Source organism: Bos javanicus, chromosome 13 (assembly GCF_032452875.1).
Source record: "Bos javanicus breed banteng chromosome 13, ARS-OSU_banteng_1.0, whole genome shotgun sequence".
Classification (NCBI taxonomy): Eukaryota; Metazoa; Chordata; class Mammalia; order Artiodactyla; family Bovidae; genus Bos; species Bos javanicus.
In genome coordinates, this window is record NC_083880.1 from 42910871 (window position 1) to 42937367 (window position 26497).

General features: G+C 47.3%; 2 protein-coding genes across 10 annotated transcripts in view; one reads left to right on the forward strand and one right to left on the reverse strand.

The window, feature by feature from the left end:
- The window catches only part of ABHD12 (abhydrolase domain containing 12, lysophospholipase), a 65903-nt gene extending 45238 nt beyond the window's left edge, over positions 1 to 20665 (reverse strand). The window contains exons 1-2 of one of the 3 annotated variants that reach the window (XM_061436447.1): positions 20268 to 20665; positions 13512 to 13705 (exon numbers count right to left, since the gene is read on the reverse strand). In XM_061436447.1, the coding sequence (XP_061292431.1) occupies positions 13512 to 13549 (38 nt within the window). In that variant the 5' untranslated portion in view covers positions 13550 to 13705; positions 20268 to 20665. Of the gene's footprint in view, positions 1 to 7970; positions 8281 to 12645; positions 12880 to 13511; positions 15765 to 20267 lie in introns of those variants that run through there. The other 2 variants (XM_061436446.1, XM_061436445.1) reach the window with 2 other exon arrangements.
- Positions 20666 to 20922: 257 nt separating this feature from the next.
- Positions 20923 to 26497, forward strand: part of ANKRD16 (ankyrin repeat domain 16) — a 36066-nt gene continuing 30491 nt past the window's right edge. For 5 of the 7 annotated variants that reach the window (XM_061436457.1, XM_061436450.1, XM_061436452.1 and 2 more), the window contains exons 1-2: positions 21112 to 21519; positions 25094 to 25314. In XM_061436457.1, the coding sequence (XP_061292441.1) occupies positions 21200 to 21519; positions 25094 to 25314 (541 nt within the window). In that variant the 5' untranslated portion in view covers positions 21112 to 21199. Of the gene's footprint in view, positions 21520 to 25093; positions 25347 to 26497 lie in introns of all 7 variants that reach the window. The other 2 variants (XM_061436456.1, XM_061436455.1) reach the window with 2 other exon arrangements.

Genomic DNA, 26497 nt, shown 5'->3' on the forward strand with positions numbered 1-26497 from the left:
AGGAAAAGGAGTAGGTCAAGGCTGTATTTTGTCACCCTGCTTATTTAACTTATATGCCGAGTACATCATGAGAAACTGATGGGTGTACATCATGAGAAACAGCTGGGCTGGAAGAAACACAAGCTGGAATCAAGATTGCCAGGAGAAATATCAATAACCTCAGATATGCAGATGACACCACCCTTATGACAGAAAGTGAAGAGGAACTCAAAAGCCTCTTGATGAAAGTGAAAGTGGAAAATGAAAAAGTTGGCTTAAAGCTCAACATTCAGAAAACGAAGATCATGGCATCCGGTCCCACCACTTCATGGGAAATAGATGGGGAAACAGTGGAAACAGTGTCAGACTTTATTTTGGGGGGCTCCAAAATCACTGCAGATGGTGACTGCAGCCATGAAATTAAAAGACGCTTACTCCTTAGAAGAAAAGTTATGACCAACCTAGATAGCATATTGGAAAGCAGAGACATTACTTTGCCAACTAAGGTCCATCTAGTCAAGGCTATGGTTTTTCCAGTGGTCATGTATGGGTGTGAGAGTTGGACTGTGAAGAAGGCTGAGCACTGAAGAATTGATGCTTTTGAACTGTGGTGTTGGAGAAGACTCTTGGGAGTCCCTGGGACTGCAAGGAGATCCAACCAGTCCATTCTGAAGGAGATCAGTTCTGGGTGTTCTTTGGAAGGAATGATGCTAAAGCTGAAACTCCAGTACTTTGGCCACCTCATGTGAAGAGTTGACTCATTGGAAAAGACTCTGATGCTGGAAGGGATTGGGGGCAGGAGGAAAGGGGATGACAGAGGATGAGATGGCTGGATGGCATCACTGACTCGATGGACGTGAGTTTGAGTGAACTCCGGGAGTTGGGGATGGACAGGGAGGCCTGGCGTGCTGCAATTCATGGGGTCACAAAGAGTTGGACACGACTGAGTGACTGATTTGAATTGAACTGATGAGCATGCAACACTGACAATGCCACTTTCAGGTAGGAACAAAATGATGTTCCAGGCCCAGGAATGGCACAAGTCAAGCATGAAACAGTAAAGAGTCTATGCTGTACACATTATTAGGAGAAAGAACCAGCTGAAAGTTAAAAGCCATACATGTATTTTAAGACCCTGAACTATAGCATCCAAATGAACTGCTTCCACTCTGAACATTTTCCCCTTCCCATTACAAATAATTCAGTCAATTCATCTAAATCTTGCATGGAGATCCAAGTTTGCTAAGACCTGAAAAGAGTTTCAACTTTCTTTTCTTTACCCTAAACCTCAAACCAGTCAATCCTAAAGGAAATCAACCCTGAATATTCATTGGAAGGATGGATGCTGAAGCTCCAATACTTTGGCCATCTGATGCGAAGAGCTGAGTCACTGGAAAAGACCCTGATGCTGGGAAAGACTGAAGGTGTGAGGAGAAGGGGATGGCAGAGGATGAGATGGTTGGATGGCAAAATCAACTCAATGAACATGAGTCTGAGCAAGCTCCAGGAGATGGTGAAGGACAGGGAAGCCTGGCATGCTGCAGTCCATCAGGTAGCAAAGAGTCAGACACCACTGAGCGACTGAACAACAACAAAGCTCAGGACAACTTTCAAGTTTCAAGAACAAACCCCAAATTCCAGCATTCCTGAGTTGTGCTTGTATTTCTTCATTGACACTCCTTCTCTGTCTTCATTTTTGCAAAATGACACTCCTCACACAGACATTCATCTACCCCCTCCTCTTTTTACCTTCTCAAGGCATTTCCTGGTAAACCAGGGCATACTTGGAAAACAGAACACACATAATTAAAACAAAGCCTACAAGCACCATCTCAAGACAAATTCTGCTAGAAACCTCTATTTGTGTATTAGCAAAACCTGAGGGGCAAGAATTCTGCTTATGAACCATATGATCACTGACGTTGCCCTCTGTTCATGTTGATCTTTTCTCCACCTCAAACCCAGCCTAACACCCTCCTCACTGGCCTGTGTGTGGAGTCCTCAGGTTGGGGGTGCAAGGGGAGCTGCCCTCAGACCTCCCAGGACCAGGTCGCACTCAGCGGTACAGAACACACACAGCAAGTCACAGCTGCAACGACTGCCCGTGAAAACCATTTCTGTCATCCAGTGTTGCAACACCACATGTTAGAAAAGTGAGTCTCTGCCAAGGAGATTGTCTGTCTTGTTAATGAGACATTAGCAAACATGGTAGGAAACATCCGATTAGGCCAAAGATAGAGAGCTAAGACTGGGTCCAGGTGGAGAGCTGAAAGAGAAACACTTGTGGTAGCTCCTCTCCCCTGGGCAGAGGGCTTTGTTCTTATTTCAGAGAAAACAGAAGCACCCAGAGAACTTCCAATGCTGTCCCACACAGCAACTTCACAGCACCCTTGGGGATCCCTAACCTATTTCTGGATCCCAGAGACATCATGCCACCAGCAGCTCTTTCATACTGGAGCCTCACCCTGCTTCTATAAGGGAGATTTTTATCCCCACATCACGAGGAAGAAATAAGCTCAGAAAGTTAAGCAATTCTCCCCAAGACACGAACCTGAGAACACTCATTTGAGACTACGCAAACTTTCCTCCAAAATATCAAATGATACTAAGATGGGCACCAAGCCTAAATAACAGGTCTTTCTACTCAACGGACATCTTGGGCAGATTTCTGGGCATCACAGTTCCTTGTGTCAGCAGCCTGACACTCCAGACACTGGCCCTCAGTTCAGGAAGAAACAAATCACCTGTCCACTCCCCATGTGGACACTCAAGTTCTCTGGCATCATGTCAAGCATTTGACTTAATCTGTCAGTTTTCAAGATTGTATTACAGTTAAATTTTCCCTATAAACTGCATTTTGGAAGGAAAAGTGCTCTAGTGGGAGGAGCAGGAGGAAGACCTTGAGTCTGGAAAGGTGTCCCATCTCCACTGCTGTCAGCAGAACCCTGAGGCGATGATCCATCTAAGCCTCTCTCCAAGACTACCTCTATGCTAAGTGTCTTCTGGAGCTCTTAATCTACCTAAAAAGTAACTCCTGCGTTTAAGCAGTCCATGCCCAACACTACTGTAGAAGACAGGCACTCCCTTGAGAAGGGAGAGTACATACTGGCTGAAAAGAACTGGGAAGTAAGCAGAGATACAAGACTCAAGTTCCAGGGTCCTGAGTTCCAGGGCTGGAATGTGTCCCTGCTAAGATAAACCACAACTGGGAAGAGAGGGACTCGGTTGGGAGCCCCACTTGAAGCACCATAATGTAGCCTCCCTGGCTGCTTGTCTTGGTCCAGGAACAGACTCTACTCTGGGGAGGGAGAAGAGAAGAGGGTGGAGAAAAGTAGACTTTAAGTACAAAAGCTAGCTCTGAGAGCAATCTCTTATCTCCATATGTAAAGAAAGAGATACCAGGCAGAGCAGCTTGTCTGGTGAGCTCCCTATTCATCCTCAGGAAGATGAACCACCCGGCTTTCTGGGTTTCGGTAAAGCCTTCTGCAACTCTGCATGAAGTTCCTTCTTTTGGGTCAAGGAGGAACCAAGGGTGATGCCTGCATTCTTCTGTATTTACACACAAAGGTCATCAGATATGAAACCTCCCAGGCAGTCCACTGATCTTGATTATCTGGCAGATTTGGCCTCTGAGTTGGCAGTGGGAGGACAGTCTAGTTCACTTAAACACAGACATATACATCTTACCAGGCTTCCCAGATGGCACTAGTGGTAAAGAACCCACCTGCCAATCCAGGAGACATAAAAGCTGCAGGTTTGATCCCTGGGTTGGGAAGATTCCCCCGGAGGAGAAAATGGCAACCCACTCCAGTACTCTTACCTGGAGAATCCCATGGACAAAAGAGCTTGGCGGGCTACAGACCATGGAATCACAAACAGTCAGACACAACTGAGCACTCCCTTTACTGAATACTGCCAAGAACTCCAGGATTACAGAAGAGAAGATCAAAGGCACACAGAATCCCTCATTTGCCTCCTCATACCAGACATGTGCAAAGCCAAAGCAGTATCCAGTACCTCCTTTCATAGAGTGCAGGGCTAACCTGTAAGCCAGATGCCTTCCAAAATGACCCTTTAGTCCAACTTAGTCCAAAACAAACCCAAAGGGAGCTACACTCAGTATTTTGTAATAACCTAGAAGGGAAAAGAGGGAAAAGAATCTGAAAAATAATATATATATATATATATATATATATATAAAACTAACACATTGCAAACCAACTATACATCAATTAAAAAAAAAAAAAAACACCTGGTTTTACCTCTGAGGTGGTTGTCTTTATCTAAATTAGTCTAAAAAGTTAAGGGGTCACGGACACACACCCAGCTACTCTTTAGGAAAGACTGGAAGATCTGGATGCCCTGGAGCCACATTCCTGCTGGGCAGTCAAAGGAAAGAAAGCAGCTCTTGCTGCCCTCTTCAGAGAGAGAACGTTCTCTCCACTTCTCCACAGCCTCAGCACCATCCTGGGCTCCAAGAAAAATACACACAAAGTATTTTTTTATTCAGGAGAAAATCCAAAATTTTTCTGTGTGTGCACACATGTGTTAGAGCAAGAAAAAAGAGGGGAGGGCGTGTAAATACCTAAAATAGCAAACAAGACTGGGGAAGAGCCCCAAGTCTAGAGGAAAAGCCAGATGTAACAGATGATTTTCTATAGACATATAAATCACCAAAACTGAGCCCAGAACGAGACTGCAAATCTAAGAAACTATGACAGTTATAAAAATGCTGTATTCTAAAAAAGCACCATGCTCAGGAAGTTTTACAGGTGAATTCTACCAAAATTTAAAGAAAGAGATCATTTCAAAAGTACAATATTTAAACTGGCTAATGAAGAGAAAGAGATAACTTTTAATAAAGCTATAAAAAACACTAAAACCACTTGGTAAAGATGGCATTAAAAAAAGAAAATTACAAACTAGTCATACAAATAACGGTACAAAACTCCCTAGTAAAATATTAATAAATAGAATCTGTCTACACAATAAGAGTTATTATTGATGATTCAATAATATAAAATGATGACTCAATAATATGAAATCTATTACTACAACTCAGTATATTAACGGGTCAAGAGACAAAATTCATATGATCATTTCACAGATGCTAAAACAGCATTTAATATAATTCAACAACCATTTTTGATCTTGAAAAAAAAGACAAAACAGCAGCAACACACCCCGTAGTAAAATAACTAACGTGGCGTAAACACTAAAAGAATTCTCCTTAAAGTCAGGAATAAGATAAGGATACTCAGTATCACCCCTATTATTCAACCTTGTTCTGGAAATACACTGTAATCAAAAAAGAGAAACAAAAGACATAAAAAGTAGAAAACAAAATGATTATTAATATTTGCAGCCGATATGATAGCATACCTGGAAAATTCAGGAACTGCAAAAACTACTTGAAACTAAGATTATGTAAGTTGCTAGATACAGAATTAATAACTACAACTAGTAATGTATAAGAAAATAACAACAAGAGATTAACTAGGAATACACTTAAGAAATGTGCAGGATTTTAAAACTGACTTAAAAAAACATTTCTAAGACAAGGAAATGTACATGTAGACTCATGCTCAGTTGCTCAGTCGTGTCTGACTCTTTGCAACCCCATGGACTGTAGCTTGCCAGGCTCCTTTTGTCCATGGAATTTTCTAGGCAGGAATACTGGAGCGGGTTGCCATTTCCTACTCCAGGGGATCCTCCCCACCCACATCTCTTTGTTTGCTTCATTGGCAGGCAGATTCTTTACCACTGTACCACCTGGGAAGCCCAGATAGGATACTAAATAATATTAAATTAATTACAAATAATAAATTGCTAGTTTTGATACAATTCAATAATAGTATTGGGGTTGTATATATTTCAAAATCCTTATTTGTTCAAGATATGCTGTGAAAATATTTATGGACGAAATCAGTTGTTTTAGAACAGTCTAGTCTCCCCACCATATCAAAAATGGAGGAGAGGAGGAACAGATGATTCAAGACTGGCAAAACATGGAAAACCACTGAAATGAAGGGACGGGCTCATGGAGGTTCATTATGCTGACTCCTCTACTTCTGTCTATTGAAAATGTGCACAACAGAAAGTTAAAAGAAATGTGCAAGGGGACTCAAACAAAGATGGTTCAAGACGGAAATAATTCCAAAGATGTATAATAGGCTTACAAAAACATACAAAAACTGCCACCTAACCACTAAGAAAGGCAAATTAAAGTTACAAATCAGATGTCAATTTTCAGCAACCAAGTAGAAAAAGATCAAAATATCTGGTAATATTCAATATTTGGGTGAGGAGACTGACATTAGTGGAGGGTGTACCAGTCGTACAAGTTCTTGGGAGGGCACTTTCAGTCATCAGCATACACCCCTTGGCTTAGCAGTTCCACTTCTAGGAATCTATTCTGGATATTCATTCAACAAAATATTTTCTCCCACCTAAGATGTGCCTCTGAAGACAGAGGCCCCAAGAACAATGTCCCTGCTCTCACAGGGCTTCCATTCTGTGGGAGACTATGCCCAAAGCCAGTCAAGTGAGCAGGCAATTAAGGGGGATGAAGAAACAAGTAAGCAGAAAGGGGTCAGTGGGGGCCAATGGCTATTTTGGATGTGCTAGTTTGAGAAAGCCTCTCTGAAGAGGTGACAGCTGAGCAGAGACCAGGCTGAAGGAGAAAACTCAGGAGGAGAAGATCCAGGAGAACATTTCAGGCAACAGGGAAAGAACCATGGGGTAACTCACAAATTTGCCCTTCCTGCCCTCTGCTTTTCTTTTTATTCCCGTAACAGCCTTTTGTTTATTCAAAGGAAGTGGCACCACTAGAATGTCTCTCTTTGTCCTCAACTCAAAAATAAAAATAATCAGACTCTTTTAATACAGTAGATCTTTCAAGGGCGATTGCTTCCCCAAACATTACTGTGCATCACAATTTGTCTTCTTCAAAGGAAGAGCTTACAACCTAAGTGTTATGTCAAATCTGTTAATAAAAGTGCATCAAAGCCAACTGTGCGTTTTTAATGCAGATAAACCTTTCCACAAAACAGATTATCTTCACAAGAGATGCTGGTCAGTTGCTAGATAATTTTACACAAAAACAAAAATTCTGTCGATCCTTGGACTTCCAGCAGGAAAGGGAACCACTGACTGAGGTGAGATGTGTATATAGTTTAACTTTTGCGATCTAAGTTAACATTTTTTAGGGGCTCTTTGGATAAATATTTTACTGCAGAGGCCTGTGTCAATTAAGGGCATTCCAGGGGATCCCAAAAGCAGTGACTCTTGCTACAACATCTGAGAACATTACATACTAACTTTTTCAGTCACCAAGAAACATCAAGACTTCAAAACTGTCATGAGTGATAAGTTTCACCAACAGCCAGATAATAGACACCAGCCTAGAGGAGGGTCCAGCCGGCGTGAAAAACACTCCTCTCTCAACTGCGAGATGAATTCAACGTCAACGAGTTCATCTCCCCAAAGGGAAGCCGAAGACATGTTCCAGACCGGACAGCGCTTCCCAAGGGGTCGACTCGGGTGGACGCGTTCCACACATCAGAGGCCAATGGCTCGCGATCGCCGGGTATCCACCTGCCCTCTGGATTCGAGGGCACAGCGCCCCACGACCCCGCACCCCGCCGAGCCCTCAACCTCCCCGAGAAGGCGGCGCACCCCCGCGACTGCACACTGCGGACCCTCCACCGTCCCCAGGGGCCCCGCGGGCGCCGGTGAGCTGCCCACCCCGCGGGAGGGATGCTGGGTACACGCCGCGCGCGCGCTCCCCGGCCCCCCCCCCCCTCCACCACCGGGCATCCAGGGGCTCCCCCATCCTCGTAGGGAGGCGCTCTCCAGCCGGGCGCCGGGGGGTGGCCCGCAGGCCCGCTCGGGGAGGCACCCAGGGATGGGCCGGCTCAAAGAGGCCGGCGGGGCGCGGGGCGGTCAGCTCCGAAGGGGCGCGGGCCCCAGCCGCCCCCACCGCCCCTCACCTGCCCAGCGCCCGCTTCATGCCCGCGTCCGCGGCGCAGCGCGGCTCGGCCGGCCCAGGGCCCGCTAGGCACAGGTTCTGCTTCAGGCGGCAGTCGGCGTCCAGCGCCGCGGCGGCCGGGCCGGCGGAGGGCGAGCCCGAGGCGGTACGGCGTTCATGCTCCAGGGCGACGGGCTCGGTCCGCTTCCTCATTCCGTGGCCAGCACGGCCAGTCTCGCCCGCGCAGCCCGCCGCCGCCGAGGGGAGCCGCCGCCGCAGCCGCCGCCGCGAGCCCGCCGCCCTGACGTCCCTGCCGGCCGGCGGGCCCGCCCAGAGCCGGTCAGAGTTGGCCAATGAGCGTCGGGAGGCGGCCAACCCGCCGCGCCCTCCCAGGCCCGCCCCTTCCCGGGGCCCGCAGCCATCTTAGAGACGGGCAGACGACGCCGTGGCGGGCGTCACCGTCCGGGCGTGACGTCGCGGCGGGGCGGCGGAGCTGCGCTGCGTAGGGGTCGAGCTAGGTCCGAGCCGGGGTCCCAGGCTTCCCGCCCAGTTTAGCTGCCCGAAACTGCCCCTCCGCTCCCGTCCCAGGCTCTCTGACTTCCCTCAAGAGTGGAACCCCCAAAAGGGTCTTTTAAGGGTTTACACAACGAAAAGAGAAGGGTGACATCACAAGTCTGTCCTAATAATGATTTACAACTATTAAATTTTCCCACAAGGCCTTTAAAAAATATGCGATCAGGTAGGTTTGTTTTTAATTTGAAATACACATGTAAATATATTTTTCTTTTGGGCCAAATATGAAAACTGACCTAAAAAATCAGTTTTAGATTTTTTATAAAGCAATTAGAACTAGTCGATGAGGGAAGAATCCATTCACAAATTCCCAGTTGTGAAACACAAAGTAACAATTCAACGGATCCTAAAAACACAAAAGAAAGTTTTATCTATTAGTTTTATAACTTTGGTTCTCTTTAATATGGCATTATTTTTGTACAAATGAGCTACAACCAAGAGATTTGCCTATTTGTTACAGAGTAACTTGTAATTTCAAAATTTGTGCTAGTGAAAACTACTAGCAACTGATGATTTAAAATTAATTAGAAATGTCTTTATAAATTCAATAGCTCCTTATATTGGCTTCCTACTGACACTTAGAAACTGCAAAAGAATTTCACTGACCATAATACTAAATATCACAACCAGCATTCATATTTGTCCAAACATACTTTTGGTGAATTCTTTAAAATAATGTAGAAGCATATACTGATAGATTGGGAATCCAGAAACTAAAGTGTAAAACAATTTTTACTCCATCACTCACTAAATTATTTTCAATCAGATCAGATCAGATCAGATCAGTCGATCAGTCGTGTCCGACTCTTTGTGACCCCATGAATCACAGCACGCCAGGCCTCCCTGTCCATCACCAACTCCCGGAGTTCACTGAGACTCAGGTCCATCGAGTCAGCGATGCCATCCAGCCATCTCTGTCGTCCCCTTCTCCTCTTGCCCCCAATCCCTCCCAGCATCAGAGTCTTTTCCAATGAGTCAACTCTTTGCATGAGGTGGCCAAAGTACTGGAGTTTCAGCTTCAGCATCATTCCTTCCAAAGAAATCCCAGGGCTGATCTCCTTCAGAACAGACTGACAAAAAAGCTAGGAAGGGAGGACTAGAAAAATAATAAAATCAAATAGAAGAATGAAGAAAAAAAGAAAAAAGAAAAATAGAGTAAGGGTTACTGAGTCTTTCTTGATGGTATCAGGCAAAGCCCATCTAGTCCTCAACTCTTGGTTCACACTCCAAGTAATCTTTTCCAGGCTCTGATCTTATCCAGTGTCACCCCACAATAGTGACACCTACACTAGTATTTCTAGTCCACACCTCTTCCTTGAACCCCATGCTCCTTGTCTCACTCATTCACTCTGATATCCTATAGGCACTTAAAATTATGTTCAAAGCTGAGCTCTCAGCTCTTCTCCCACCCCAACTCCGTCCATAACCTTTCTCACCTCCAGGATGCTAAGTCCCTGATGCTTGCAGTTTCTCAGGCCAAAACCTTGGGATTCTACTTGATTCCTCCCTGCTCATGACATAGTAGGTCTATCACCAAGCCTGTTCAGCTCTCCTTTCAAAATCTATCCAGGGTAGACCATTTCTCACTACTTCTACCATGGGCCAAATTGCCATCATACCTCACTTGGATTATTTATTTTTTCATTTTTTGCTGGGCTACATGGCATGCAGCATCCTAGTTCTCTGACCAGGGATCAAACCTATGTCCCCTGCAGTGGAAACATGGAATCTTAACCACTGAACCGCTAGGAAATTCCCTACTTTTGGAGGGGGGTGGATTATTTTAATAGCCTAAGTGGGTCTCTTGCCTCACTTCTGTCTACTTAATTCAGTGGCCACAAAGCTCTTTTAAAAACTCTAGATTCAGTTCTGTCAAAATACTTCAATGGCTCCCTACCTCAATGAAAATAAAACTGAAAAGCATGAAATGGGTCAAGGGCCCTACCTGACTTGGCCTCAGCCACCCACTCACCCAGATCCAGCATCACTGCCTCCATGCTGCTACAGGAGCCCCCCAGGATATGGGTGACATGTACATGAGTTGTCAAATCCACATGGAGAACTCCCATTTACTTAAGGTCTGTGCCTTCTCTCAGTGCTAACTTGAAACCTTCAGGCCCTCTCACCATCACTTTTCAACTTTCCTGACTTACACTCTTCTTAGCACTTTTCACAAATGTATTTGTCATCAGTATATCTGTATTTGCTGTTACCCACACTACATCTTAGGCTCTGACAGCAAGGACTCTGCTGCTTTATCTTCAGTGTCTAGAACAGTGCTGAATAGGCACTTCATAAATACTTGGTGAAGGAATAATGAACCATCACAACCCCTCAGAGGCGGGTACTATTACCCCTTCCCCTCCCCAAACACAAAGATAAAGAAGTCAGTCTCAGGCCTGGGGTCTGAAATTGAAAAGGTTTATGGCAAAGCTCCAATACTTCAGCCACCTGATGAGAACAGTCAACTCATTGGAAAAGACCCTGATTCTGGGAAAGACTGAAGGTAAAAGGAAAAGAGGGCAACAGAGGATGAGATGGTTGGACGGCATCACCGACTGAATGGCCATGAAGTTGGGCAAACTCTGGGAAATGGTGAGGGACAGAGACCTGGCATGCTGCAGTCCATGGGATCGCAAAGAGTCGGACACGACTGAGTGAAGGAACAACAATAGGGCAAAGAAAAGATGTAGATACTGGTGTTCTTTAGATTACAGTCCTGGGGCACCCAGAGTCAGTGCCTTCAGGTTTGAAGCGGTGACTGTTCTCAGCTGTTGCTTTGGGTCTGGGCTCCAGGTGCCAGTATGAACCGGACTGCAGAGACAGGTACGGCTTCACGTCCTTCATGGACGCTGTTCAGTGTGGCCACATGGACGTGGCCAGACTGCTCCTCGAAAAGCACAAGATAGAGAAAAAGTTTGGTTCTGTCCCTTCGGTTATTCCTATAAGTTTTAGCCCAGGGGATAAACAGAAAGCATGGTGATTCAGATGGTGGGTTCAGATCTCAACTCTGCCACCTTCCCCGCTATAAGCCTGCTTTACCTCTTTAAGCATCAGTGTTTCCATGTGTAAAACAGACAAGTTTCACTTTTTCACAGGGTTACTGTAAGGATAAAACAATGTAATGTACAGAAAGCAGTTAGCAAAATGTCTTCAGCACCCACAGGCAACCAGCCCCTCACTCCAGGGCTGCAGAGGGAGGCCAATGAGTTCAGGGACACAGACTTTCCCCTCATGGCAAGGGGGTGAGACCCAGGATCTTCTGGCTCCCAGGAAGCATACTGGAAACCCTCAGTGTCAGTTTCCAACCAGAATGGAAGCTGTGTCAGCAGTTTTTCTTTCATTAATCTTTCCGATGCATCATGATATTTTCTACTTACACAGAGAATTCACAAAATTTTGAAAATGTCTTCTGTATCATTTAAAGTCTGTTTCTCATTTACTGACTTCTGTGTTTTAGACAAGTCTCTCAAATCCTGCCCAATTGATTCTATTTTTAAAACCATTTTTGACCAAATCAGGTTAAAGAAAAATGTTCAGACCCAGAATAGACAAAGTCATAGGAATGAATACAAGACTATGAAATCTGTGCAGCTGAAGGAACCAGAGTTTCTATCAGGGGCACCCGGCTCCCCTGTCTGTACTGCTGTGGGTGATGCCCTGAGCTGGGTCGTTCCCCACCCAGCCCTGCACCTGGCCTGCCAATTCAGGTGATGTCCTTCGGCCCTCCTGTTCCTGATGCTTTCAGTTCAATGAGCGATCACTCCCGCCTTCCGGAAGCTGGTTTCCTGTCACCTCCAACAACGTGCTTCCAGGCTTTGCTCTATTTCCTTTCCTGTCTCCATCAGGCCCTGACCTGTACGAGCTTCTGTCCCTGCTCCGTCCTGCACAGCCACGTCTCACCCACTCTCATCCCGCTGCCCCTGAACAATGAGTCCCTCCAGGGTCAGTCCCTCCTGACCCTCTGCTGCTGGCTGTACGTTTTTGCATGGACGTCCTAATCCGGCCCCACATCCAGCTCACTTAAAACCTAGCCTCCCTCTAATATCAAAAATTTAGACTTGGGCCCCAGATCGCGCCTTCATCCTCCCAAGCCCAGACTCCAGGGACACTGAGTGGCTCACCAGCTTTTTGCTCTGTTCCACCATGACTTGCTGCCCCTGGCTATTCTTGCACCAGATGGGCACATGGTTGATCATCAGCTTCTCGTCAGCCGAGGTGAACAAGGCCTCGAGTGTTACACAGAGCATGGCCCTAATGAAGCCGCCCTTCCCTTCAGCAAGGAGACAGTTGACCATGAAGGGCGTTGACTTGAAGAGATTCAGCTTCTTTCTCAACTGGTATCTGGAAGGCACATCCTGAGGGCACAGGGTGGGCCTTCCTGGCCACGTGGGACTTGTGTCCCCCAGGCCCTGCCCCCGTCTCTCTGATGACACCACCAGGTCCCTGGCAATGGCTCATCCAGGTGAGGAAAAAGGCTTAAAGGGCTGAGTGCTTCCAGGCCACGTGGGACTGGAAAGGGCTCCATTCGGCTTTCCAAAATACACATCTAATAACCCAGGAGACAAAGTGGCTCACAACAGACACCACTCTTCCACAGTGTAGACAGGACTCCAGTAGGCCCCAGGGGGACCTCAAAGCTCCCTGAAACCTTCTTATCCCAGGGGGACCTTGAAGCTCCCTGAAGCCTTCCTATCCCAGGGAACACAACTCAGAGGCCTCAGGAGCCTGGGTCTAGTGCCTCTTAGCCCTGTCCTTTCCCCTCCTGCTTCCAAGAACAGTCTGATCTGAACGCGTCAACCAGGCCATTGGTGCCCGGGACTGCAGACACATCGTCTGACCCGTGCCTAAACTCCAGACACACAAGCCTGCCTCCCTGGGTGACAATGTATCTCTCTGGGGTAAAAGTATAAATCACTAAATCTTTTGTTATATTCCCTGCCTATAAGGGAGATTAGGCACTAAGTTCTCTCCTGTGAAAAGCAGTGACCGGATGTGACGGTGACAGCGGCACCAGGAGCTCGACATGACTGAAGGCCACAGAGTGGAATGTCTTGCAGATGACGTGGCTTGGGGAGATGAGCTCCGGCTACCTGGTGATGTTCTTGTTGAAGGTCACGTGTGGAAATCTGCTCTGAGACCACTTCTCGGCATACGTGACCAGGGTGGAGGTCTTCCTGGTGCCTGGGGATGCCAAGAGGAAGGGGGTCACCTCTGACCAGGAAGACACACTCCCACGGTGCCCTAATCAGGATCTGCCCACGCTCATCTTGCTGCAGCCAGGCACCTGACAGCGGCACGCTCTTAGTACCGATGAGAACTAAATGCCAGGTGGTGAAGGGAGCAGCAGAGTGCAGGCAGAGCCACCTGGGTTGGGGTTGAGGCCCTGGCAGCTCCAACAAGGTGCCCCTTGACCTCCCTGGGCTTCAGTCTGCTCCTCAGCTGTGTGCCTGTAACACACAGGGAGGGAAAGCCATGTGAGCAAAGCTCAGACAAAGAATGACCAAGCATTTTAGGAGCCAGGCAACACAACTAGGTAACCCTGGCAGAACACTAGACATTCATCTGGGGATGCATGTGAAGGTGGGAGGCCCTTCTAAACTTCACCGTACAGAAACCCAGGAGCTCCTGACACTGAACAAGAAAGTCACATGACTGGCCACCCCACAGCCATCCGTGTCTGAGCAGATGTGTTGATAGATAACAGGCCAGATCAACCCCCACCAGATAGGCCATCTGTCCATCCAGGGTGGATGCCCCCTGGAGTAGGAATAAAAAGCAATTATTCCTTAATAACTGCTTTTTGGATGATTTAATTGCAGCAGTTCAATAATAGATTAAGGTAAAGACACTCCGGCAGGTGGTCGGAAGGGGGACGCAGTGACAAGAAATCTTCCAGGAATGGCAGCCCCTTACCTGCAAACATCATTATTTTCACCACCTGGAGAGGCCCCACTTTGTGTCTTAGGATCAGCTGTTTGTTCATGTGTCAGTTGGATGGTAGTTTTCTTGCTGTAATCATTACAGATTACATTACAGATTACAGATTACATAAGAAGCATTTCACCCAATTTCCCCTTCTGTTGAGCAGTCCCAACAGAGGATGGTCATCTAGCTTTTGAACACTGATCAGTAAGGATAGCTTTACAAGGCAGCCCGCTGTATTGGTAACAACTTGGGTTATTTGGAAGGACCAGAGAAATGAAGGGCTTCATGCTGACACACAGTGAGTTAAGGAGAAGCTGGAAATAGTCCTCTGTGTTCTGCCCCCGTCTTCTCTTACAGAAGAGAAATTAGGGAAAGAGCAAGAAATTGAAAAGATCAGGTGATAAACTACCAAAATGAGGCTGGGGTTGCTCCTGGCTTCCAAGACAACATTTAAGAACCCCTGATGATGGATTCTACACGATGGGGGCAGAAAGCCCTTCATTTCTCTGGTCCTTCCAAATAACCCAAGTTGTTACCAGGACAGAGGGCTGCCTTGTAAAGCTATCCTTACTGATCAGTGTTCAAAAGCTAGATGACCATCCTCTGTTGGGACTGCTCAACAGAAGGGGAAATTGGGTGAAATGCTTTTTAAAATTCCTTCCAAATTAAAGAATCGGTGGCCTTTTATTTCTCTAAGGGACCAATGACAAAGATTAAGGCTTCAAAGCAGAGATTGAAGGAAGATTTTGAAAATAAACCTAAAATAACTTTTAGCCAAACTTGACCACCAAGACACAGTCTTCCAAAGAGAAAAGGTGACACCTCCCCAGCCCTCCCTACAGACTCTTCACGTACAGCAGGGGCAGTGTAGAGGTCAGACAGGTGTTGGCACACGCAGGCCTCTGCCTCGGCAAGGAGGGGGTGCTCCATCAGACTCCACAACGCCCACCCAGGGTCCACACTCAGGGAGCACTTAGTTGTGGCTGTGTAGCTGTAAGACATTCACAGCAGTGTCCGTGGTAAAGATGATCCATTAAATGCTGATATCTCAGAAAGGACTTCAGAAACCAACTTCCTCCTAGGAGACGGTGACTTATCAGATGAGGTTCAGCACATACAGGTCCGACTCCTCTATGCCATAGCTCAGCAGGATGCCGTGCACCCTGCTGATGGCTTGCTCTTCATTCATCAGGTATTGGCGACACAACTTTTTCCAAGGAATGAACGAGATAGTTTAAGAAATCCAAAAGAGCATGGAGGCAATGGCTATTAGAGCACAGATCAAGCTGCAAACATACAGACAGTTGTTTAAAAAACAACTAGTCTAGTTGTTTAAAAAACAACTAGAGCCCACAACTCAAAAGCTGAAGGAAAGGGCAGAAACATTACACAAATTTTAGTTGGAAACTAGGAAAGGGGAGGGTTCATTTTTGGTTTCAACACCAACTTGTTACAGAATCTATGAAGAGCTAGTACTTCAATTTTCCTATCTGAAACAGTGCCAGTTCCTGTTGGGACACTAATGACTCAGAGTTTCAAAGAGGATTAAACAACATGAGAGCTATGGCTATAATCAGATCAGTCGCTCAGTCGTGTCCGACTCTTTGTGACCCCATGAATTGCAGCACGCCAGGCCTCCCTGTCCATCCCCAACTCCCGGAGTTCACTGAGACTCACGTCCATTGAGTCAGTGATGCCATCCAGCCATCTCATCCTCTGTCGTCCCCTTCTCCTCCTGCCCCCAATCCCTCCCAGCATCAGAGTCTTTTCCAATGAGTCAGCTCTTCGCATGAGGTGGCCAAAGTACTGGAGTTTCAGCTTTAGCATCATTCCTTCCAAAGAAATCCCAGGGCTGATCTCCTTCAGAATGGACTGGTTGGATCTCCTTGCAGTCCCAGGGACTCTCAAGAGTCTTCTCCAACACCACAGTTCAAAAGCATCAATTCTTCAGCACTCAGCCTTCTTCACAGTCCAACTCTCACATCCATACATGACCACAGGAAAAACCATAGCCTTGACTAGACGAACCTTTGTTGGCAAAGTAATGTCTCTGCTTTTGAACATGCTATCTAGGTTGGTCATACCTTTCCTTCCAAGGAGCAAGCGTCTTTTAATTTCATGGCTGCAGTCACCATCTGTAGTGATTTTGGAGCCCAGAAAAATATAGTCTGACACTGTTTCCACTGTTTCCCCATCTATTTCCCATGAAGTGGTGGGACCGGATGCCATGATCTTCGTTTTCTGAATGTTGAGCTTTAAGCCAACTTGTTCACTCTCCACTTTCACTTTCATCAAGAGGCTTTTTAGTTCCTCTTCACTTTCTGCCATAAGGGTGGTGTCATCTGCATATCTGAGGTTATTGATATTTCTCCCGGCAATCTTGATTCCAGCTTGTGTTTCTTCCAGTCCAGCGTTTCTCATGATGTACTCTGCATATAAGTTAAATAAACAGGGTGACAATATACAGCCTTGATGAACTCCTTTTCCTATTTGGAACCAGTCTGTTGTTCCATGTCCAGTTCTAACTGTTGCTTCCTGACCTGCATACAGATTTCTCAAGAGGCAGGTCAGGTGGTCTGGTATTCCCATCTCTTTCAGAAGTTTCCACAGTTTATTGTGATCCACACAGTCAAAGGCTTTGGCATAGTCAATAAAGCAGAAATAGATAGCATTAAACAAAACACACTTTAAGTCAAAAATTTTAGAAGAGACAAAGAAGAAGATTATAAAATGATATAAGGATCAATTCACCAAGAAGATCTACCAATTATAAATATGCACATACCAAATAGCAGAGCTCCTAAATCTAGGAAGCAAACAATGACAGAACTGAAGAGAGAAACAGACAACAGGATAACAGGAGACTTCAATACTCCACTTTCAAGAATGGATAGAACAACACTAGATCAACTGGACCTAACAGACATATAATGAACACTCCACCCAACAATATATAATCTTTGCGAGTACACACAGAACATTCTCCAGGACAGATCACATGCAAGGCCACGAAAGAAATCTTAACACATTTTAAAACACTGAAATTATAGAAAGTAAGTTTTTCAATCACTAACAATGAAACAAGAAATCAGTAGTGGAAAGAAAACTGGAAAACTCACAAATATGTGAAAATTAAAAACAAAAACATTTTTTAAAGCAACCAATGAGTCAAAAGGAAATCACAAAGAAATTAGAAAATACCTTGAGACAAATAACACAGATACCAAAATGTATGGGATGAAATGCAAGCAATGCTAACAGTTAATAGCTATAAACACTTACATTAAAAAATAAGAAAGATCACAGGGACTTCCCTGGTGGTCCAGTGGCTAAGACTCCAAGCTTTCAATGAAGGGGGCCAAGGTTCAATCCCTGGTCAGGGAACTATATCCTATGTGCTGCAACTAAGACCCTGTGCAGCCAAATCATAAATAAATAAACTTATTTTTAAAAAATAAGAAAGATCACACATCAGCAAGCTAACTTTACACCTAAAAGAACTAGAAAAAGAACAAACTAAACCCAAAGCTAGCAGAAGGGAGGAAATAATAAAAACTATCGAGCAGAAATAAATGAAATAGAGAATTTAAAAATATGGGGGAAAATTAATAAAACTAAGAGTTTTCTTTTTTTAAAACAAAGTTGACAACTCTTAGATATATCATGGAAAAAGGGAAGATCTGAATAACTAAAATCAGAAATGAAAAGGAAACGTTACAACTGATGTCACAGAAATAAGAAGGGTTGTAAGAATACTTCAAATAACTGCAGGTCAATCAAATGGATAACCTAGAAGAAATGAATAAATCCTTAGGAACACACAATCTACCAAGACTGAATCATGGAGATACAGAAAATCTGAACAGACCAATAATGAGTAAGGAGATTGAATCAGTCATTAAAAGCCTACCAAAAAGGAACAGTCCAGAAACATATTGCTTCACTGAAAAAGTCTACTGAACATTTAAAGAATATCAATCCCCCTCAAACTCTTCAAAAAAAAACTGAAGAGGAGGGAACACTTCCAGACTTATTCTGAGGCCAGCATAACCTTATACTGAAGCCAGACAAAGACACCACAAGAAATAAAATCAGAGCTGTGACAAGGTCACTGAAAGTAACTCCATCATGTCATTGCCAGCGATGATAAAGAGTACTGTTCTAACATTTCAGGAGGTAAAGATAAGCTGAGATATGTTCCCAAAATCTTCTCAAGCAGAGTGGAGGGAACCCTCACACATCCCCGTTCCCATCAGAGATCTCAATTAAGTGGGTAGATTTACTGACCCAAAACAAAGTTCACAACTAAAAACAGAACAATATTTCTCTGAAGGTAGGAGACAAGACCCCAAGCAAAGAATGGAGCAACCGCGATGTGAAATTTCCTCCAAAATGTGTTGGTTTTGGAAGAGAAATGTACTGAGCCTTGACATACCCATCTTGCCTTCAATCTCTAAGGTTTTAAACTTCAATACATTTGAAGAATGGGTTAAATTCTCCACCTCTGGCTTATTGCCAATGGCTGGTCTAAGGGACATACAAGTTAAGCAGAACATTCTCACAACCTTCAGGTTCCTGGAGACCTGAGCCTGGTAAGTATAATGACAAAGGGAAGAACAAGCTGTGGGCTAATGGTACTGGGAAATCCTTTCTGAGAGCACGGGGCTGCCCCCTGTGTCATCCTCAGAAGGTACTCCTGAGACTACACACAACATTCATTCAGTAATCACCTCCTATTAATATATGTAAAATACTGGGCCTCCCAGGTGGTCTGCCTGCCAGTGCAGGAGACAGAAGAGATGTGGGTTTGATCCCTGGGTGGGCAAGATCCCCTGGTGGAGGGCATGGTAACCCACTCCAGTATTCTTGCCTGGAGAATCCCATGAATAGAGGAGCCTGGCAAGCTATAGTCCTTAGGGTCGCAGAGAGTCAGACAGGACTGAAGCAACTTAACAACAAAATATCGTGAGATCCAATGGAGAATGCACAAACAGGACAACCAGCCCTCCAGCCATGCTCTAATAGCTCAAATGAAGGAGGAAGGCTCTCTCAAAGTCGTTCAGTCGTGTCGACTCTTTGAGATCCCATGGACTACACAGTCCGTGGAATTCTCCAGGCCAGAATACTGGAGTGGGTAGCCATTTCCTTCTCCAGGGGATCTTCCCAACCCAGGGATCGAACCCAGGTCTCCCGTATTGCAGGCAGATTCTTTACCAGCTGAGCCACAAGGGAAGCCCAAGAATACTAGAATGGGTAGCCTATCCCTTCTCCAGGGGATCTTCCCAACCCAGGGGTCGAGCCGGCGTCTCCTGCATTGCAGGCAGATTCTTTACTAACTGAGCTATGAGGGAAGCCCACAGAGGTATAAATCGCTATAGCGGCACAAGGAAGAGAGACAAGGTGACGTCCGTGGGATGGGGCAGAGGAGTTACTCTGGGACTGGAGGCTGGAAGAGGTGAGGCGTCCACAGAGACAAGAGGGGGCCCTTTGGGCTGGTTGGACGTGGGGTGCAGATCAGACCAAGCTAAGGAAGGTATCACACGGTCGACAGCCGGGAAGCAGCACATCGTTTGCTGTGGACAGAATACAGGGATGGACGGAAAGAATAAACAACACGCTGAGACTTGCACAAAAAGGTCTCAGATGCTTCCAGGGGTTGGGATCTGATTCTGGAGGACAACGGGACACGAACATTTCTGAGGAAATATTTTCTGAGGGAAATTTCTGAGGAAAGGCCACCGTTAGGAGCACGCGTTAAGCGAGGCGACGCCGGGCACTTTTAGAGAGAACTTCAGAGAACAAGGAGCGCGCTCCCTACCAGCGGATCACTGACGACCCTCCTCCAGAGGGGCACACACGCTCAGGTTCCGGGAGAGGGCTTCCACCCTCAGGAAGGCAAAGATGTGAGCGAGCTGCGGGTGCGGCTCAGGGCAGGGCCCCAAGGAGCCCGCAGGGAGAGATAGGAACGATGTCTGGACCAATGTCCTCCACCTCCTGGTCGGGAGCTCCAGGATGCGCGCAGCGCCGACGCACGCCATCCTCCGGCCGCGCTTCCCCGGGCCGTGGGCACAACATGCGTCCCCGAGAAGAGCAAGCCCCCGAGGAGTCCGCCGACCGCCTTCACCAGCTCCGCCTCCGCCGCCACCGCCGCAGCCGCCCGGAGAAGAGCCCGCGGGCGACACTGATGGAACGCATCCCTGGCAAATCATAGCGCGCATTCGGAGGGGGCTCGCTGACGGACTCCAGCGGCCAATCGAAATGCGCATCCTTACTCTCCCCCACCCCGCTAGCGGTCCTCGTCCAATCCGAGCTTCCGCTAGCGCGGAAGAGGCGAGCAGAAACTTTCCCAGCGTTCCTCGAGGCTCTGGGACCCGCGGAGGGGCCGCGGCCCGCGCGGGTGGGCGGGGGTCGAGCTTGTGGGCGGGGTTCCCTTGGGGGCGTGGCCGTGGGCGGGGACGCGCGGATCCCACCCCGTCCAGGTGGGGCCGGAGCCGCGTCTGACTCGGGCCTTAGGCGCCGGTCCAGATGGTTCGCCCCAAAAGAAACCACCGCGGGCGGCGGCGTTAGCGGCGGCTTGCGGGGCGCGTGGTCAGCCAGAGACCTGAGGGTCTGGGGGCTGGGTGCATCCGGAAGAGGGTCCCCAGGGGCCAGACGGTCCCGGGGCAGGATCTCGAAGGCGGGCCCCGGCGGAGGCGGGGCGGGCTCAGAGGAGGGTCCTGGGCGGTCCCCGGCGGGCCCGAGCCCCCGGCCATGGCCGCGCCCGCCGATCCGCGGCGTCTGTGCCGGCTGGTGCAGGACGGCCGGCTGTGCACCCTGCGCGAGGAGTTGCAGGCGGCGGGGCACGCGGGCTGCGCGGGGCCGGCCGGGGACACCCTCCTGCACTGCGCCGCCCGCCACGGCCGCCGGGACGTCTTGGCCTATCTGGTCGAGGCCTGGGATCTGGACATCGAAGCCGCCAACCGGGACTACAAGCGGCCTCTGCACGAGGCAGCCTCCATGGGCCACCGGAACTGCGTGCGGTACCTGCTGGGCCGGGGGGCCGCGGTCGACTGCCTGAAGAAGGCCGACTGGTAAGTGGTGGGCCTTGCAGAGGGCCCCCACCCCTCCCCGCTGATGGCAGATTCCCACTCTTGGTCGGCCTCCACTCCGTACCCGGTCAGCCTTCCCCTACAGAGCAAAGCATCGTTGCTGCCCTTGTGAAGTTAATTGTTGCAGCCTCCTTCACTAGACTGCCTCCCCTGATAGAGCAGAGAGCAGTAAGGAGCATGCTCAGATAGAATAGACTCAAACTACGACTTGCCTGTGGGTACTGCGTGTTGCATGGGCCCCAGACGGGATGTTCTGCAAACATCTAGCTAAATGATTACTGCACCCATGACACTTTTTAACTTTCCGTTTTGAAATTCCTAGTTATAGCTTATCAGAAATGTCCAAAGACAAGTGGGAAGTCCCATACACCTTCCCCCAGTCTTGCCCCAAAGTTAACATCTTACAGGGGGAGTACAGTAATAAAAAGAAGAAGCCGACATTGCTACAATCAGGACACTTACTCAGATTTCACAGTTATACAGGTGAGCACAGGTAAGTGTGTGGGTTGCTCTGTGTGGTTTATCACATGACCACCTCCACAGGCACAGTGCTCACCTTTAGTCCATCAGTTCAGTTCAGTCGCTCAGTTGTGTCTGACTCTTTGGGACCCCATGGACTGCCGCACACCAGGCTTCCCTGTACGTCACCAATTCCCAGAGCTTGCTCAAACTCACGTCCATTGAGTTGGTGATGCCATCCAACCATCTCATCCTCTGTCGTCCCCTTCTCTTCCTACCTTCAATCTTTCCCAGCATCAGGGTCTTTTCCAATGAGTCAGTTCTTTGCATCAGGTGGCCTAAGTATTGGAGTTTGAGCTTCAGAATCAGTTCTTCCAATGAATATTCAGAACTGATTTCCTTTGGGATTGACTGGTTTGATCTTGTAGTCCAAGGGATTCTCAAGAGTTCTCCAACACCACACCTGTAACCATCACACGAAGCAATTGCAGTCTGTTAATAGATCCACATGGTTTTCAGTCCTCACTATGTCTGTCTACTCACTTAGAGGTTTGAACACCTGAAGGTTCATAACATAATGAAGTTCCTGAATGAATCCATAAGGAATCCCTGATCTTATATAAAAAAGAATTGCATCAGACAGCCATATAGCTTAATAATGTGCATCTTGCCCACTGGCATGGGGGAATAGGCCTCCTTATGTTTTGAGGTTTGCGCTGCTCCAAAATCACTGCAGATAGTGACTGCAGCCATGAAATTAAAAGACACTTACTCCTTGGAAGAAAAGCTATGACCAACCTAGATAGCATATTGAAAAGCAGAGACATTACTTTGCCAACAAAAGTCCGTCTAGTCAAGGCTATGGTTTTTCCAGTGGTCATGTATGGATGTGAGAGTTGGACTGTGAAGAAAGCCAAAGAATTGATGCTTTTGAACTGTGGTGTTGGAGAAGACTCTTGAGAGTCCCTTGGACTGCAAGGAGATCCAACCAGTCCATTCTGAAGGAGATCGGCCCTGGGATTTCTTTGGAAGGAATGATGCTAAAGCTGAAACTCCAGTACCTTGGCCACCTCATGTGAAGAGTTGACTCATTGGAAAAGACTCTGATGCTGGGAGGGACTGGGGGCAGGAGGAGAAGGGGAAGACAGGATGAGATGGCTGGATAGCATCCCTGACTTGATGGACGTGAGTCTGAGTGAACTCCGGGAGCTGGTGATGGACAGGGAGGCCTGGCGTGCTGCAATTCATGGGGTTGCAAAGAGTCGGACACGACTGAGCGACTGAACTGAACTGAAGCACAAGACATTTTCTTCTGCTGCTAGTAAGTTGGTCTAAAGATAATGGAGGCACATTACCTCTTCTAAAACAGTTCTGTGGGTAAAGAATAGCAAGGAGAGATAAGAAAGCCTTCCTCACCAATCAATGCAAAGAAATAGAAGAAAATGATAGAATGGGAAAGACTAGAGATCTCTGAACTGAACTGAACTGTGGATAAAGAAACAGCCTCCCAAAACAACCATCACAAGGGCAAGTTTCATTTGATTGTGGGCTTAGGAAGTGCAGTTACAGAGAGACATTTTTGACTGTTCTCACCTTGCTGGCTTTCGCAAGTCCCTTCTTCCCTGGAGTCATTCCCTCTGCGAAGCCCCTTCTTGAAGATTCCAGCCTTCATTCACCCAGGTTTCTCCCTCTTGATTTTTAATTCACTCTCATTACTACATTACCAGAAATAAAAAACCGAAACATTTTAAATATAGCACTGTATACATGACCATCTCAAATGCCCTAGCTGTCCCAATAAGGACGTACTGTATAGCACAGGGAACTTTGCTCCATGTTATATGGCAGCCTGTATGGGAGCAGGGGTTTGGGGAAGATTGGGTCCATGTATATGTATGGCTGAGTCTCTTCACTATTCACCTAAAACTATCACAGCGTTGTTAATGAGCTGTACCCCAATACAAAATAAAAAATTTTAAAAATGAAAACAAGATTGTCGATGATTAAGTAATACCATGGCAGTCTCAGGACAAATCCTGGCTGAGACCCATCTAGTTGTGTTGAGCTCCGGCTGCGCCAGACCCTGGGGATAGGTGGTAACCAGGGTATACCCTGCTTTCCAGGGGTCGTGGGCATGAGAGGGTTCCCAGGTCACTCAGGGAATACCCTGCCAGTCCAGATGATGCAAGAGACACAGGTTTGATCCCTGGGTCGGGAAGATCCCCCAGAGGAGGACATGGCAACCCACTCCAGTCTTCTTGCCCAGGAGATCCCACGGTCAGAGGAGCCTTGTGGGCTACGAGTTGGACATGACTGACTGAGCATGTGCACACGCAGGAACAGATGGGAAGCAGAAGCACTGAATCACTTTAGTGGGAGGAGAGTAGTTGACAGTGATGTAGTTCAGTCTCCCCAGTTGTGGACACACATCAGGTCAGGAACTTACCGTAATAAACCACTGTTCCACCTGCTCTACCAGTGTAGGCTCCTTTCAGCAAGGCACTGTGTCGAGTGCTCCTTTTTCCTTTTATTTATTTATTTTTAAAATACTTATTTGGCCCTGCTTGTGTATGCATACTCAGTCTCTCAGTCTTGTCCGACTCTGCAATACCATGGACTGTAGCCCCCCAGGCTCCTCTGTCCATGGGATTCTCTAAGCAAGAATCCTGCCATTTCCTTCTCCATCAAATGCTCTTTTTAAAGTTGTTTCACCACAGTTTAATAAAGGGTTACTGATTGAAGTGAATGGGATGATCTAGCAAAGTGCCTCTTTTGCAGATATTCAGCACAAACTTTGGTGGATTCTGTCCCAGTTCAATGCTATACGAAAAACTAGTTTAGAAGCATCTTTGCCTCCTCTGTGTTTCCCACTTATAAGGGCACCCATATCACAGTCATTTTTCCTGGTTATTTCTCCCAGCTTCCTCACGGCAGGCAGGAAAGTTACCAGCCAAAGCTGTTTGCCTGCTTCCCTGACCCCCTGAGTCCTTCAGGTCTTCTGTCTCCTCCATGGGTGTGCGTTTTTCTGAAGCCCTGGTCCCGGGCTTCCAGGATCTCAGCTGCTGTTCCACCTGACAGCTTGTCCCATCGGCCTTAGGACTCCTCTGATGATGGCCTGCACGAGGAGAAACCTCGAGGTGATCCGGGATCTCATGGAGCACGGCGCCAATCCGCTCCTGAAGAACAAAGATGGCTGGAACAGTTTTCACATCGCCAGCCGTGAGGGCGACCCTCTGATCCTCCAGTACCTGCTTGCGGTTTGCCCCTCTGCCTGGAGGACAGAAAGCAAGATCGGGAGGACCCCACTGCACACAGCAGGTGTGGTCCAGACCTGCGGGATGCCCCCCACGGTGAGGGTGGTACAGGGGAAGTAGGGGGCAGGGAACACAAGCTGCTTTGGAGTGTTTTGGCAAACAGTTTCCAAAGCCAGTGTCACTCGGCGCTCGGCTTGGGCTGCTTTCTTGTTTTAGGTGACTTTTCACTTCTATCTGTCTTCTCCTCCCCAGTTAGTTAGAGGGTGGTGGTGGTGGTTCAGTCGCTAAGTTGTGTCCAACTTTTGCGATCCCCAGGGACTGTAGCCCACCAGGCTCCTCTGTCCATGGAATTCTCCAGGCAAGAACACTGGAGTAGCTCGCCATTGCCATCCACAAGTTAGATGGTGGGCTGCTTCTGTTCCTTACTATGTCTCTGACCTTGGGCAAGGAAATTAATCTCTCGGGCAGGTTTTCTTAGCCACAGAATAATGGCAGCAACGAAGCCCATATCACAGGGTCATGGGGATTAAAGTATATGCACGTCCCTCAGCACAGCGCTCCACACACACTGAGCTCAGAATGGCTTCTGTTTTCACATCCTTATGATTATTATTATTAAAAGCAGAAGGAAAGGGAACTATTTCCTCGTATCTTCAGCAACACCTGCCACTGTGCTGTCCATTTAAATAAACACGAACGAGAGTCTGCTCAGTTGTGTCTGACTCTTTGCAACCCCATCGACTGTAGCCAGGCTCCCCTGTCTATGGGATTCTCCAGGCAAGAGTACTAGAGTGGGTTGCCATTTCCTTCTCCAGAGGATCTTCCCGAGCCAGGGGTCGAACCAGTGTCTCTTGCACCTCCGGCATTGACCGGCAGACTCTACCACTAGCGCCACCTGGGAAGCACACGGGCGCTTATAATTAAATCCCAGAGCCCAGTGGATTGTGACTCATCCAGTGATAATGTCGAATATCATTCTGGGCCACTCTTTTGATTGTTTGGAGTAATTATCCTTAACTCTGGACTAAATATTTGTAGATTATCTTAAATTAGTTAAAAGTGAAAGTGTAGCAGTGTAAGACGAAAGGGGCATTAAGCAGCCCAGGAATTCAAATAAAGACGTTTAGACCGTAATTGGTAGCCTACTGGGCAGTACGTTGAACTTGAATACAGGGCTTTTAGACTTCTCGGAAATCAAGACCCGTGACATGATATCATTGAGGAGGTAGGCACACAGTTGTTCTGGT